Raw genomic sequence first — 14,332 nt, 5'->3', positions numbered from 1 at the left:
TTAGCTACAGTCCTCGTGGAGTGACTACTGGCATCTTAGCTACAGTTCTCTTGGAGTGACTACTGGTATCTTAGCTACAGTCCTCTTGGAATGACTACTGGTATCTTAGCTACAGTCCTCTTGGAGTGACTACTGGTATCTTAGCTAAAGTCCTCTTGGGGTGACTACTGGTATTTTAGCTACAGTCCTCTTGGAGTGACTACTGGTATCTTCAAACTTAAAGAACACTTTTAGTTGTAAGTGTATACAATATCTGTTATCCAGGTCCAATCAAGGATGTACGGGGATTTACCCCGAGTTGTATTTCATACGCCCCGATGTCGCAGGCGACATAGAAAATAATGGGATTTATTGAGTATCAAGTATTGCAAAAAACTAGATCTGCTAAAGCAGGACTTGATTCAGTAAACAAAAAGTTTTCTTAACAGATTCTGCATATATATAGCTGTTACAGTAATGTATTGTCAAGAGAAATATTTTTTAAATAAGTATTAAGTAATATCATATAATATACATGTATATAAATCAAAATTTTCATTGTCCACATGGACCATGGACAAAGAAAATTGTGATATATTAATTATCAATATTCAGACAGATATCGGATGTTCTACCCTACATAACAGAAACTGTGATATCAATTCGATTTTAGACATTCAACATCCTTTCATGACAAAATCTTCATTAAAGTAAAATTAGTTGTACACAAAAGGTTTTATAACAACAAGTACAAAAACATGTACAATGTACCATATTCTGTAAATTTAAGACTAATGATAAATTAACATGTATAAAACCTGTTAGAACATGAGTCCTAACCGATCATCCCTATTTATACTGATCACAATCTCAGTCCAACGTTCTGACAGAAGAGATGATGTTGTGGACAACTGACAGCTGTCAGTTGCAGTAAATAGTCCTGTAATATCACTACACTACAGCGCTATCAAGAGGCCTTTGTTTTCTCCCACTGCTCTGGAGTTAAGGTTTTCATCTGGAATGCGTGGATGACCTTTAATTCTTCTTCTAAAACTTTATTTACAAGCCTACAAGAACAAAGATAAACTATTTTCATTTCTTACACAAAATGGTTTTGTCCTGTTACACTGGTATTTCATTAAAAACCAAAAAATCTGTCAACTTTTGAGAAGCCTTAATAAAAAGCCTTGGTGAATTTTTATGCCATTTGTTTTACACTTATTAATTTTCCACCTTTGTCATATTAATATTCTTCATTAAAAACCAAATTTATGTCAGTGAAGAGTTCCACCTGTGTCTCTGAAGAAGGGGAAGCCCCTCAAACTTGGAGGAGACAATGACGGTCTGAAACTTGGCACCACATCCATCTGACATGTCCACAACTTCCTACAAAGGATAAAAGTACTGAGAGTACTGAAGGATGAAGGCAAGCAAAATGTACATGCATGCATACTGTAAACATACTATATTTGGCAGAAATTAGTTTTTGAGCAAGTTGGTAGATTTGAATTAGCGTATTCCTGAATGTGACTATTCTTATACATATATGCTTGGCATATAGGGATGTACTTGATTTAGCAAAAGTTGCATTCTGCCAAAAGCGCTAAATAGAATACACAGCAAATGTAGTGTGTTAACAGTATTACAACATCTGAGTTATTTAAGAAAAACAGTCTATGATATTTGTTTCCATTGCATCTAGTCTTAATCATTTTGTGTATCCCCTCAGCATCTGGTGACATAAGACTCCACAGCTTTTCTGTCACCTTGAGGCAAATATTTTGGTATGTTGTCCTTTGGCAATTTTACGCAATGTAGTATGTGTGAAATAACAACTCTGAGAGATATAACACCTTATACAACCTCTAAGGCAAGAGAGACAACAAAAAGTTTGGGAGAGTCACGTCCAACGTATGGGGGATCATTTAAGAAGTTTTATCCTTTATTATAATGTTTCAACTGTCTATATTAAACCTAAAGCAACTCATATAATACTTTTTTTGTAAAAAAGCAAATCATGACCTCTCGATTACCTTCCATTTGAAATCTGTCCAGTAGTTTTGAAGTGTTTGAGACTACTAGATGCATAAAACACTTGGAAAAATGACCAACACAAATTTTGACTATTGATATCTTCCATGCAGTATTATTTTTTGGAAATAATTGCTATAAATACCAAAAAAAGCCATGACCTAAATTTCTCCCATATATGGAGTAGAGAAAATCATCTCATCCATAGACTGGATGTGACTACCCCATACTTTTTGATGACTCCACGACATTAGGGGTTGTACACAATTTACCGTTAATTTTACATTATCATCTCATCCCCCCTCCCCCCCCCCCCCCCCAAAAAAAAACCCGGTCAATTGTGGTTGTTTGGTAATACATAAAATACACATCGAAAACATGAAAAGGGAAGCTTTGTTATGTAATTCCACTAACCAAGTGTGTGATATCGCCGAGTTCCTGAGAGGATCTCAGCTTCTCTTCGATGTGCTCAGTGCTGGACATGTTTTCTTTGCTTTACGAATGAACTATAGCAAAACGAAAAATTCAATGAAATGTTATTCAGCAGGTTATTCAACGAGTCAAAGAGCTATAAAATGTTACATAATTATATTCTATCTTTATATTGACTAATCAATTCACATTTAATGTGAAATTGAATGACGATTTAATTGATTAAAAAATTAAAAGTAATTTTCGTTTTGAAAACTTTATCCTCTTAGTCTTGAATGTGACATGAGGCTACTTTCACTTTTACTGACATTTCTACATTTCGGTGGCTATGATTTTGTTTTAGCAAGGTCCAGTGACTGTTTAAAGTTATCAATTTTAGATCTAGTCACAAATAGCCAATGTCCGAGACATTTTGCTCCACAAAGTTTTCGTACATGGCGATTTGACCGTCATCAGGATCTAGCCACCTCCTTCCCGTTGGATCCTATTGCACAAAATTTTGTTCGACAAGTCCCGGGCTGTTTGTTCTCGGTCACCTATCCTATTCCACTGAAGTCAAAACTGCAGCTTGTTGCTTTTTCTAAGCCGGTTCTTAATGATATTCTTGGTCTGACTGATGCTGCAACCTCAGAAGTAGAGTTTGTGGAATTTGTGAGTGGCTCTCTCATTTTGCCTGGTTCTCTCCCTTTGTCACACAGGTATGGAGGGCACCAGTTCGGATACTGGTCGGGACAGTTGGGAGATGGGAGGGCGGTCACGCTGGGGAAGTTTGTCAGTCACCTAGGTGAAAGATGGGAGCTCCAACTGAAGGGGTCAGGACGAACACCGTACTCACGCCATGGAGACGGTCGAGCGGTGCTGAGGTCATCAGTTAGAGAGTTCTTGTGTAGTGAAGCAATGTTTCATCTCGGTATGTTTATGCTCCTGTATGCTTCTGTATGTTAATATACTGGAAATGCAAAAATAAATAGATTTTTGAAATGCTTGCATGTATGCTTCCAATGTTTGAGACATGTGTTAAGATTGAAGGCAAAAGTAAAATGTCTACCCCTATGGAAAAAATGAACAAAAAATATTGATTTGGTAGCTCTGTTTCAAACAGTAGTTATTTCTTTCTGACCAATTTTTCTTGTTATTGATATTCACATGCATCAAAATTTTATAATATCTTAATATATGTATCTTAAATGTAGGTATTCCAACCAGTCGAGCGGCAACACTTGTAGTGTCTGATGATCTAGTTGTGCGTGATCAGTTTTATAACGGTAATCTACGAACAGAGAGAGCTGCGGTTGTCCTTAGGTTGGCTCCTTCCTGGTTCCGAATTGGTTCATTAGAGATATTGGCGAAAAACAAGGAACTTGAGCTTCTCCAACAGCTTTTGGATTTTGTCATCAAGAATCATTTTCCTCAGGTTGATATTAAGGATAAGGACAGGTACTTAGCTCTGTACAGTACAATTGTGTCACAAACAGCTCAGCTAGTGGCCCAGTGGCAGAGTGTGGGATTTACCCATGGCGTCTGCAACACCGATAACTTCAGTCTTCTTTCTATCACCATTGACTATGGACCTTTTGGGTTTATGGACGAGTACAATCCTAGATTTGTTCCCAATACTTCGGATGATGAAGGAAGATACAGCTATGAAAACCAGCCAGATGTCGGTTACTTCAACTTGGAAAAACTTGGAGATGCTTTAAAACCAGTCCTGAAAAGATCTCAAGTGAAACAACTTCAGAACATTCTGAAAGGTTATGAGAGAATTTATAAAGACAAGTTCATGGAACTGTTTAGGAGAAAACTAGGCTTATTGACCATTGATGAAGATGATGAAAATTTAGCGGCTGTATTTTTAAAAATCATGGAGGACACAAAAGCAGATTTTACTATGTCTTTTCGTGAACTTGGAGAAATGGATCTGAGAGAAATATTAAATACGAAAGAAGTACCCAAGAAATACTGGGCACTGACTTCAATGGCAGACCATGAGTGGTTCTGGAATTGGGTAGATAAATATAAAATCAGGCTGAAGCAGGAAGGGATAGATGAGGCGACTCGACAGATACTGATGAATAAGACCAACCCCAGGTACATACTGAGGAACTGGATGGCTCAAGAGGCCATAGAGAGGGCTAACAGCAATGATTTCAGTGGGGTCCAGGAACTACTGAGGGTCCTGGAGCACCCCACAGACTGGGAACCAGAGGCTGAGTGGGCAGGGTATGCCTCACGACCCCCAGACTGGTCCAAATCTCTGAAAGTCAGCTGCTCCTCATGATTCTAGGAAGGAATGATTAATGGGGGGGGGGGGGGGGGGGGAGGCATTGGGTATACATGTTTTGTTTGCATTATTAAAGTCTTTGTTTTTTGTTTAACCTTTAAGTTATTTGTTTATTTGGTCAGCAATTTTGTAGCCTATCCCCTGTTTATTTCACTTAACTATATTATGTTGGGGGATGACAGGTACAGGTACTGTATGTGAGGCGCGGTTGCACAATTCATGGTCATTTTGCTACTGTACAATATATAGTATGCTCTGTTTCTTTAAGTGACCATTGTTTAAACTGTAAAGAAATATTTGAGTCGAAGGATAATCACAATCCTTAAAAATTTATAGAAAAGACAATTCAAGTCATTTATTCTCAAGAACCACTCAATTTATACACACGATACAATATCATATGGCACATGAGGTACACAAATACAAAATCAATATCATATTTAAATATAATTGGCAAGGGTATGAGCATGCAACTAAATTGTCAATCTACCGTAATTGGGGTTATAAGACTTGTTAAACAGCTTCGTGGAGGAGAGGTTTACTATAGTTTAGTTTTAATTAGATTGCTAAAATGTGCAAGTCAAAGTACCACTAATAAACAGGGTGGGATGCATAACGATGCATGCAAAAAGTAGGAATGAAATGGAATTTTGGAAATAAATTCATTGAATCTCTTATATTTTACAATCATGATGACTTGGTCGAACTTTGCCCCAACACTCCCACTCCTGAAATGATTTTATTAAAAAGAATCACAACAAAATTAATATATTGAAATAAACTAAGTCAACCTGTCCCCAGAGCTAGAACCGCAATACAGGGCGATGTGGTGTAGAATTGTTTTATAGAACATTTCTTCTATCCTCCCCAACCTCTTTCCCTTTAGATACGAGCATAGCCTGGTATTACGCTACGCTACAGTACAGTCGGCACTAGAAAACACCCTCGGACGATATATTCATGAACGAAAAGCTAGGTATACAAATCTAGAAAAACGGATACATTGTAGTTTAGGACATGTATAGATCGACATGGTGTCATTTTCCCACGAATCGATCTCTGCAGTTCTCTAGCACCCAGAAGTAAGGAGCGGGCAATGTGTGTTAAAGGTGGTGGGGGTGGGGGCTGTTAACACATTGCATTTTTTCCAATAGAAAAATATACTTTTTTGGGACGGTGTCCCTACTACTTACAATAGGCTTGTGCATCACATAAAAACGGTTTAGTATTTGAATATACATGTATTATAAAATACACGAAGATTATTTATATATAAGATATCGAATCGGATGATAAATATGTAAATACATCATAATACACAGCTGTCACACAATATGAATCAATAAACTGAAGTGATGGTCGATAAAAAGGAACGTTTAAGGTAAATCATATCATTGGCACGCGGAATAACTCTTGTATGGGTAGGGTACTGGCTGAGATAAAACCGTCATATTCCCTGATACCACAACCCAATATACCCAGCTATCAATAGCTATTTAATTATATATAAGAGCTTCTGGTATCAACCTATTAGTGAAATCTCTGAAGCATGCATTTCAAAAAGGTGAAGTCCCGAAGTATTTGACAAACATTTTTCAAATGTGTCTGTTTTTAAATTATATTAATTGATGATGTAAAGAAAACTCCTATTTAATCTTATGCATTTAATGTCTAGTGTAAGTGAAGTGTTGTAGATGCTTGACATTAAAATAGCAAGTTCATTTTTATTTGAATCTACGAAATACCAAATTAAATAATACGAAATCTTAATGGGTATCACAAAATCGATAAGTGATATTCTAAACGAACTGAGGTACATCTGTAAGTAGATCTAATATGTACATGTAAAAAAAATACTGTGTGTAAAAAGGATTGGTATGTAATGCAAAATAGACACATAGAACTTCATATAGAAATGGCATATATAGAAATAGCAGTAATGAGACCATGCGCAAACTTTGAGCAATGATTAGACCATGCAGACACAAACTTTAAACAGTATTAGGGCGTACATGTATTGCATCCGCACAAACTTTTAACAGTAATAAGACCATGCATGCTCAAAACTTTAAGCAGTAACTATAAACCATGGATGCTCAAACTTTGAAAAGTATTAGGAACTGGAGGTACTATGCACACACTTTTGCCAGTACATGTATACTATTACGCCTAGAACCGTTTTAATATGAGCTTGGACTTTAGGTGGGATGTTACTCTCTAGTTTGCTTATCAAAACAAGCCCTCAAACATTGACCTCCGTTCTTCTAATTCACTATGAGAACTTCATTAATATTAATATACTGTCAAAACCTTGCTCTGCTGTGTGAAACTGACGCTGTTTCAGTAAATATATACATCCTTGGATGAAGTCGGACAAGTGTCATTGTGTTCAATGTACGCATATCTATTAGCCAATGGCTGGACAGCTAACCATTAGTAGACCCCGCCTTTATCAAATCGGAGTTTATCACGGTCTGCCCAAAGTCCAAGCTATTGTTAAAACGGTTCTAATAATTTGCATAAACTTAAAGCTGTTAAAGTCATCTTTCCAATGCATGTGTTTCTGATCCGCACTGCTCCTCAGTGTAATATTTAGCTGAATAATTCACACAAACTTTAGGCTGTTGTAGTAGACAACGCACAATTAAACTTCGAGAACTGTAGTAAGACTACGCACAAACTATGAGCGATAGTTAGACTAATCAACAACTTTGAGCAGTCATATATTAGACCTCACAAAAACTTTAACTTTGAGCGGTGGTAAGACTACGCACAAAAATCTATAAAAAAAATGACAGTATATATATATATATATATATATATATATATATATATATATATATATATATATATATATATATATATATATATATATATATATATATATATATATATATATATATATATAACCTCTAGAGGCCGTGTGCATCTTATATCTTAATTAAAACCTAATTTTCCGCTTTGGGAATGATCTCAATATTTAACCTGTAAAATTAAGAAAAAACTTGATTAAATTTTATTCATCAAAGCATTGTCTCCCTCACTCACAGTCTGGGTCTTAGAAGAATCGAGGAAAAAATATCTAAACACGAAATATTGGAAAAGACCAAATGTTTTAATTAAGGTTCTCTGAACTCATAACCAATAAAAAGAAAATTGTGAGTCTTTATTTCATATACTTTCTTGCTGTCTGTTTCCCTTAGTGTTTGGGTTTGGGTGGGGATGGTTAGTTGCATGCTTCGTACCTTACTCCATTGTTTTCTTCTTCACTTCGTTCCCTTACGTTTTCTTTTATACACTTTTGGGAAAAATTGTAGTAATTAAAAGAAAAAAATGTGTTTCAAAAATAAGGCGGTGAATAGCAGCACTCCCTCTTAAAATTCATTTAAAAACGATACCTTTACATTTTGAATACAAAGTAATTTCATCCACATATGGATATCTGAAAATGGCTAATAACTTTAACACTATCGCCTATCTCGGAGGGGCGTTTATGTATGTGTACATACTCCAGGCGCCCGTGATCAAACGTTGCAAAAGATATAAGGGTATACATTATATAGATGTCACTGTGATCCATACAGGTACACTGTCAATCAAAAGATAAAGCTGTCAATCAGACACAGAGTGGCTTTACTTGTTACAGATATAAATTCTGGTTCCTTCATAAAAATTCCCATGTTTGACATGTACGTGTTCTATGTAATTACCATTATTCAATGGGAACACTTTTGTTTGTTTGTTTTTTTAAATATTTATTATATTTTTTTTATTTATCTATATTTACTTATGTATGTATATATTCAATCAATAATATTCAATCAATATAATTACCGTGTATCTATTCCCCTTTATTTAAAAGTACAATCAATCCTATAATATTGAACCCCGACAGGTCGCTCTCTCCATGACATTTATTTATTATTTAACAAATAAATTATAACCATGTATTCATTCCATTTTATTTATTGAAAAGTACAATCAATCCCTGACAGGTCGCTGTCTCCACTATCAGGTAAAGAGGGTGTAGGCGATAACATTAAAACAACAGATGATAACAGACACACAACAACCCACAATTCACGCTCTCTGGATCAACAGCCACTTGACCCGGCTTGACTTTGAGGTTTTTGGAGATTTAGATGTAATTTATTACCCATTAGAAAACCACTTTTACTTCGACCTGTGTCGCAGCACCTTGCATAAACTGCACGGACAAACAGAATACTGAGTCAGAAGTACATGTTGTAAATCTGGTGGAGTATAGACAACACGAAAGAGGAAATTGTGTAAACAGTTCACAAAGAAACCAAGTATGAGGAAAATTGCTCTTATAGATTCATGTATTATCCTACATATTTACTGTATTTTTCAGTTGTAAAGTACTAATGTAGTGTACAGTGTCAACTGGGGGATGAGCTTGGATGGAAGAAGAATGTCTACAAATTATACATGTACTTTTATCCTTGTTGTGCCAACCTTCAGTGGGTCCATGGTTATATAAGAACTAATAAACTATATTTTCTTCTATATTGTATTCCATATACTATAGCCAATCTTCCCGTGTATGGTACATACAGTATGTTTGTACAACATACAATAGACTATTTCCCTGTACACTGTTAATACTTCTGTTGTATTTCGTTCTGTACAATAAACACACCTTCTTTTCTCAAAAGGTTTAAATAAAACGACTGACAAACAAATGTTTCTGTTTGACTTAGGTTTCCTTCTTTGAGTTAATTCAATTCTTTACCTCGACTGACAAAGTCCAGAAGATAAATGACACTAATTACTTGTTCTTTATTGAATTGCCACTGCCTTATAGACACCTTGACCCGAGACTGTGGAATTCGGAGAGAGATCTGAGGTATGCGCTATTACAACACACGCTATATGCTGCAGGGCCGGTCTCTTACAGGGACAAAGTCACTCAGGTGTGACCACAGGTAGGACGCGCTTCAATACTCTAACGGTCGTGGGATATTATTCATAGCTAGGATTTGTCATCGTTTTTGAATTACACAGGAAGGGAGTATGTGATGTTGTGAATTTTCGAATTTCGAAGTACTGTAAGTGAATATTAAAGGATTGATAGAATATACCTGTGAGGTGTACGATTTGTGGACAAATCCAGGTAGGATCTACCTGGTTATCGATTCCTAATTAATACTGGATCACCGTACCACAATATAAACACATTCAAAATGGCGGAGTCGGTACGGTTTTCAAAAACAGCCAGTGTTGTGAGTTTTGTGATCTTACTTTTTCACGTTGTGACATCGTCCACAAACACACCAGTAATAGTCCCAGCAGACGCCGGGGTGGGGTACAGTATTTTAAAACTTGATTGTGATAACTCTGACCTACAGTTAAGAACCAAAGATGTGTTTGGGGATTTTTATGAGAATTTTGTGATGACGGAGTCCGGTGATTTGGTCCTCAGAAGACCGGTCTCTCCCCTGGGGGGACAGAGCTATCAGCTGACCGTTCTATCCCACAGGAACTGTTATGATAACGTCCCCAAGAAACGGACGTTCGACATCCGAATTAGGAGCACGTCCGAGGTGTTCCCTCAGAGACTGTACACAGGGTACTCCGGGACCACCGATATCCTGGGCTCACTGGTCACTCACCTGTCTAACATACAGGTGAGACCAGAACCCCAGCAGGAATTTGTTTTACAGGGGTTTTATTCCGACTATTTTACCATTCTGCCCTCAGACTTTAATGATCAAATCAGGGTTGTTCTTAACAAAGAATTCCCCACAGACTTCCCTAAACGTGCTTTTTATTTTACCCTTTTATCCAAAGTTGGGGATGATGTTCGAGGCCACACCGGCATCGAGATTTTGCGAGTGGAAAACCCTCACCAAAAACAAACACAATCTCGATCAGTGTCAAACAATAACCCGGGGTCACCTCGCCTTACTGCCACATTTGATCAGGATCTGTCAAACAGCGCCAGTTCTCACGCTTTACGTTTGCGACGTCAAGCCTCCGCCACGACCAGCCAGCAGACGGTGGAGGTCTACGAGGACACCAAGGGGGGAGCGGAACTCTTCTCCGTGGACAGGAGCCAGGTGGCCGGGGACAACATCCGGTTTGAGATTCGCTCATCAGAACCAGAAGACGTTTTCTCTATTGACGTGGACACCGGGAAAGTGAGCCTAAAATCCAACGCGAAGCTGGACTATGATTACGGCGGCGTTCAACAGTACGTCATTACTGTTGACGTCAAACGTCAGGATGACGGGACAGGTACATAACGTCATTCAACCATTTATATACGTAGCTTAGTCTAGGTATCCACAGTTCAATCTTCAAACAACACAAACATGCACTTGATACAATCTCTTTTTTTTAAAAGGCAAATGAATGCAAAGAAATCTATAAGAAAGCTATGAAGCATGCATCTAAATTAGCAATATGAATTACGTAATCGCTTCTCAGTATCCCATTCCCTTTTATATTGTGCAAACAAAATGACAAAAACGATGGCTCATTCGCTTTGAATTTAAATTCAAATGTATTATATTTGAGTAAAATGGAACCCTTTTCATATTTCTGGTAAAGTGTCCTTAAAAATACAAAATGAAATAGATGGGTCCTTGCAGTTGTTTGGTCTTTCTCGCGATCTGATTGTGACCCTGTAAGCCGTGGAACCGGAAACTGGTGTTTAAATGTCCCAGGACGGTTCTAAATCCCCCATGACAATTGTGAAATAAGATTACAAGACAATAGATCAAGGGTACGTCCTGTGTTAAATCTGTCTGTTTTGTTGTAGTTTTGGTTAAGCTACACATTAGACTGTGTGTGTATTCATCGACTTGTAAATGTTATATGTTGATAATCTTGGAATTTTAACTAGCGTGGGTTGGGCCTAAACATTATGTCATTTTTATATATAATGAAAACAACTTCATTGTTCACATTGATATAATGGTACAAGAGAAATGACAAACAATATCTTTGGTATTAAATGACCTCTATTTCTGGCCTATTGTAGCCGGGCCGATCTGGACAGGTGTGTATGTCTGTCTGTATAGTTCTACCCTCTACGGCATCCTGCATGTGTTAATAGCACCCGTAAACATTTTCCTTGATTTTAAGGATTTTAAACAATTTACTAGTTGTTGTTATAGCGTCCTTTTTATTTCGTTTTTTTTTTCTTTTGGTGAACTGAGTTCCCCATTCTTTCGTTATGTACATTGTACGCCTGTACCTGGGACACGTTTGATCTCCTGGAAACACTTGTTTTCTGGGGGACATACATCGGCCGCTGTCTGTGTCCTGATGCCTGGTGGGGGGAGGTCAAGATCCGTGATAACACTATCTACTATCTTCTATCTACTAATCACTGACCACTCGTAAATTCCTGCCCCTCGTACTGAGGGCTTATTGTTGTCTGTATCTCTGTTCGCATCTGTAAGCATGACATTCGTTATCCGCCAATATCATTTTAATGTTGTTTGGTTATTTTAACAAAAGACAGATTAAACAAGACTTTATTGATTATTATGAGCGCATGCTGGTCTCGGAGACTGGGAATGACATCGTGAGTTTAATCAGATACTCTCTCGGAGTTGTAAGTCCGCTGGACGTGACTCACGCGGATTTATGTGAGAGAGTAAACATTGACTGAAAGGCCATTCAGAGATTTACCCCGTCACTTAGTCCAAATATTTGAGCAGGTTACACCTTTGCGTGAAGCACTGTATCCCCCAAGTCATCGGAGGAAGCAGAGAATGCTTGTACTATCGGAACGCGGTCATTGAATTATTCAAGTCGAACTGACACCTCCAACAAAGCTCGAATTTCCAGCATCTGACGGTGAAAAATCGAACGAAAACGAAATTTTAAACTGAAAATCGAACTTGATATTTTTATGAAATTACAATCGGGGATTATGTTTGGTAAATATTGTAGCTTTACACAAAGGCCCCATTAATCTTATTAGTTGGTCTGGAAGTCTTACTAAGCGTACGTTCATAGCACGGTATTGTGTATCTCTCACCTTGATCAACACGTGCGCTTTTACCTGCAGAGTTTAAGACCCCAAATTTATTTATTGTGTCCTGATATTCCATCTAAAATCATTCATTTTCATCTTAAATTGCAATATAAGGACAGCGATTAACTATTAAGAGGCGTAATGATAGAATGAACAGTAATAATACAAATTGATCGCATGAATCATCGCCAATTGATGCGTTTTACCTTGTACAAGGTGTACAAAAAAATTTGCTATTCTGTCCCATCTATTTTGTTTTCTTTGAGAAAACAATTTGAAATATATTTGCTATATACTAGGGTCTTTTGGAGTTAAAATTTCAGTAACATATATATAACCCCAGATTTTGTTAAGTGTCAATTCGGTGATCGTGAACATATTTTCATGCACCGTGAAAATATTTAAGTCTTCAATGTTTAAATATAGACAGCAATGCGTCCTACGTAATCATACACACATTCCAACAGTTGTTACTTCGTCTTGGTTCATCACGCATACTTCTTCTTCCAATGAAGTGCAGGACTCCTTGGAGTATCATCGCACTACTTAGAGCCGACATAAATTCTGTTGTGTTTCTATATTATTTAGTTAACTTTTCAATAACTTACACGTATATTTATATACGAATATGCCTCTCTTAACCGGCCATTTTCTCAATCTGTTTCGTTTGTTGGTGTCTTGTCTTTTTTTTTTTTTTTTTGTTTGGTGCGTATTTTTATTATTCTGTAACTATATTAGATGACTCATAATAGATCAAAATGTAAAGGAAATAAAGAAATTTTAAAAGAACTATGACACATAGCTTAAATTTTATCCGTGTGTTAGTCCACCAAATTGATTTTTAGTACTTCTTATTTTCTCGTTAAGATTTTTATTCGTTGTTATTAATTATTGATTTCAACATTTGATTTAACGTTCAACATAAAGCTTTTTCAGTGAATGATAAATGGTCCGCGAATCGTCCAATACAATTTAATTGTATATCAACCAATGTATGGTTATATACAATTCTAAGTTCATTCATTTGTCGACAAAATCAAAGTTATTGCACTTAAATTGCACATGTATCATTATGCAACAATCTTTTATGAAAGGATCCTTTGTTTATTTAAAAAAAAAATTTTTTTACAAGAATAACTGTGATAAAAACATCCTATTGCTAGGTTTCTGGGTTATATATATATGATTCGATTTCATTTTGACTCCTTAATAAAAGAAATCGGGATCGGCATACAAAATAGTTTGCCCCATCATCCCATCTGCTAATTTGGTTTGATTGGGTGCTTTTTGATTGTGAATACATTTCTAAAGGCACGTCTATTGCGCTTAAAAAGATAACACTCTCTATTTGTATTTTTCTTGCTTTTCCATACAGTCCTTCACGTGGTCCAGATAACGGCGAACATCCTTGACAGGAATGACGAACCCCCGCGATTTATCACTAAACCTGTCCCTTATCTGGCTGTGGTGGCATCCAATGCTCAGGCGGGAGTGTCCGTGTTCAGGATCGAGGCTGAGGACGTGGATGGGGGCCCAGGGGCTGTCAAGTACTACAAAGAGAACGGTAGGTACTGGTGTAGAAGGCACGTAGCATC

At 37.0% G+C, this 14,332-nt stretch overlaps 3 protein-coding genes across 5 annotated transcripts in view; 2 read left to right on the top strand and 1 right to left on the bottom strand.

Annotated features, from left to right (window-relative positions):
* Positions 1–332: 332 nt before the first annotated feature.
* On the bottom strand, positions 333–2,539 carry LOC128189797 (bolA-like protein 2). The gene is made up of 3 exons (XM_052861556.1): positions 2,425–2,539; positions 1,271–1,365; positions 333–1,046 (listed from the first exon to the last, which is right to left on the bottom strand). Exons 1-3 carry the CDS (start codon positions 2,491–2,493, stop codon positions 947–949), a joined length of 264 nt encoding a protein of 87 aa, XP_052717516.1. The 5' UTR covers positions 2,494–2,539; the 3' UTR covers positions 333–946.
* A 116-nt stretch (positions 2,540–2,655) lies between these two features.
* On the top strand, positions 2,656–4,749 carry LOC128189796 (protein adenylyltransferase SelO-like). The gene is made up of 2 exons (XM_052861555.1): positions 2,656–3,352; positions 3,636–4,749. Exons 1-2 carry the CDS (start codon positions 2,725–2,727, stop codon positions 4,718–4,720), a joined length of 1,713 nt encoding a protein of 570 aa, XP_052717515.1. The 5' UTR covers positions 2,656–2,724; the 3' UTR covers positions 4,721–4,749.
* A 4,908-nt stretch (positions 4,750–9,657) lies between these two features.
* LOC128186857 (neural-cadherin-like) overlaps positions 9,658–14,332 on the top strand; it is a 28,513-nt gene continuing 23,838 nt past the window's right edge. For 2 of the 3 annotated variants that reach the window (XM_052856795.1, XM_052856793.1), the window contains exons 1-3: positions 9,658–10,984; positions 11,733–11,750; positions 14,113–14,301. In XM_052856795.1, the coding sequence (XP_052712755.1) occupies positions 9,931–10,984; positions 11,733–11,750; positions 14,113–14,301 (1,261 nt within the window). In that variant the 5' untranslated portion in view covers positions 9,658–9,930. The remainder of the gene's footprint in view (positions 10,985–11,732; positions 11,751–14,112; positions 14,302–14,332) is intronic. The other variant, XM_052856796.1, reaches the window with a different exon arrangement.

Source organism: Crassostrea angulata, chromosome 6, assembly GCF_025612915.1.
Source record: "Crassostrea angulata isolate pt1a10 chromosome 6, ASM2561291v2, whole genome shotgun sequence".
Taxonomy (NCBI): domain Eukaryota; kingdom Metazoa; phylum Mollusca; class Bivalvia; order Ostreida; family Ostreidae; genus Magallana; species Magallana angulata.
The sequence above is the reverse complement of the archived record's forward strand: the minus strand, read 5'-3'. Positions and strand labels throughout refer to the sequence as shown.

Excerpts from the sequence above, each read along its gene's own strand:
- LOC128189797 (XM_052861556.1), bottom strand. The coding sequence starts at position 2,493 with ATGTCCAGCACTGAGCACATCGAAGAGAAGCTGAGATCCTCTCAGGAA. Across the intron at positions 1,366-2,424 it reads TCGGCGATATCACACACTTG|GAAGTTGTGGACATGTCAGA; the intron begins GTTAGTGGAATT and ends TATCCTTTGTAG. Across the intron at positions 1,047-1,270 it reads CCCCTTCTTCAGAGACACAG|GCTTGTAAATAAAGTTTTAG; the intron begins GTGGAACTCTTC and ends TTGTTCTTGTAG.
- LOC128189796 (XM_052861555.1), top strand. The coding sequence starts at position 2,725 with ATGAGGCTACTTTCACTTTTACTGACATTTCTACATTTCGGTGGCTAT. Across the intron at positions 3,353-3,635 it reads TGAAGCAATGTTTCATCTCG|GTATTCCAACCAGTCGAGCG; the intron begins GTATGTTTATGC and ends TCTTAAATGTAG.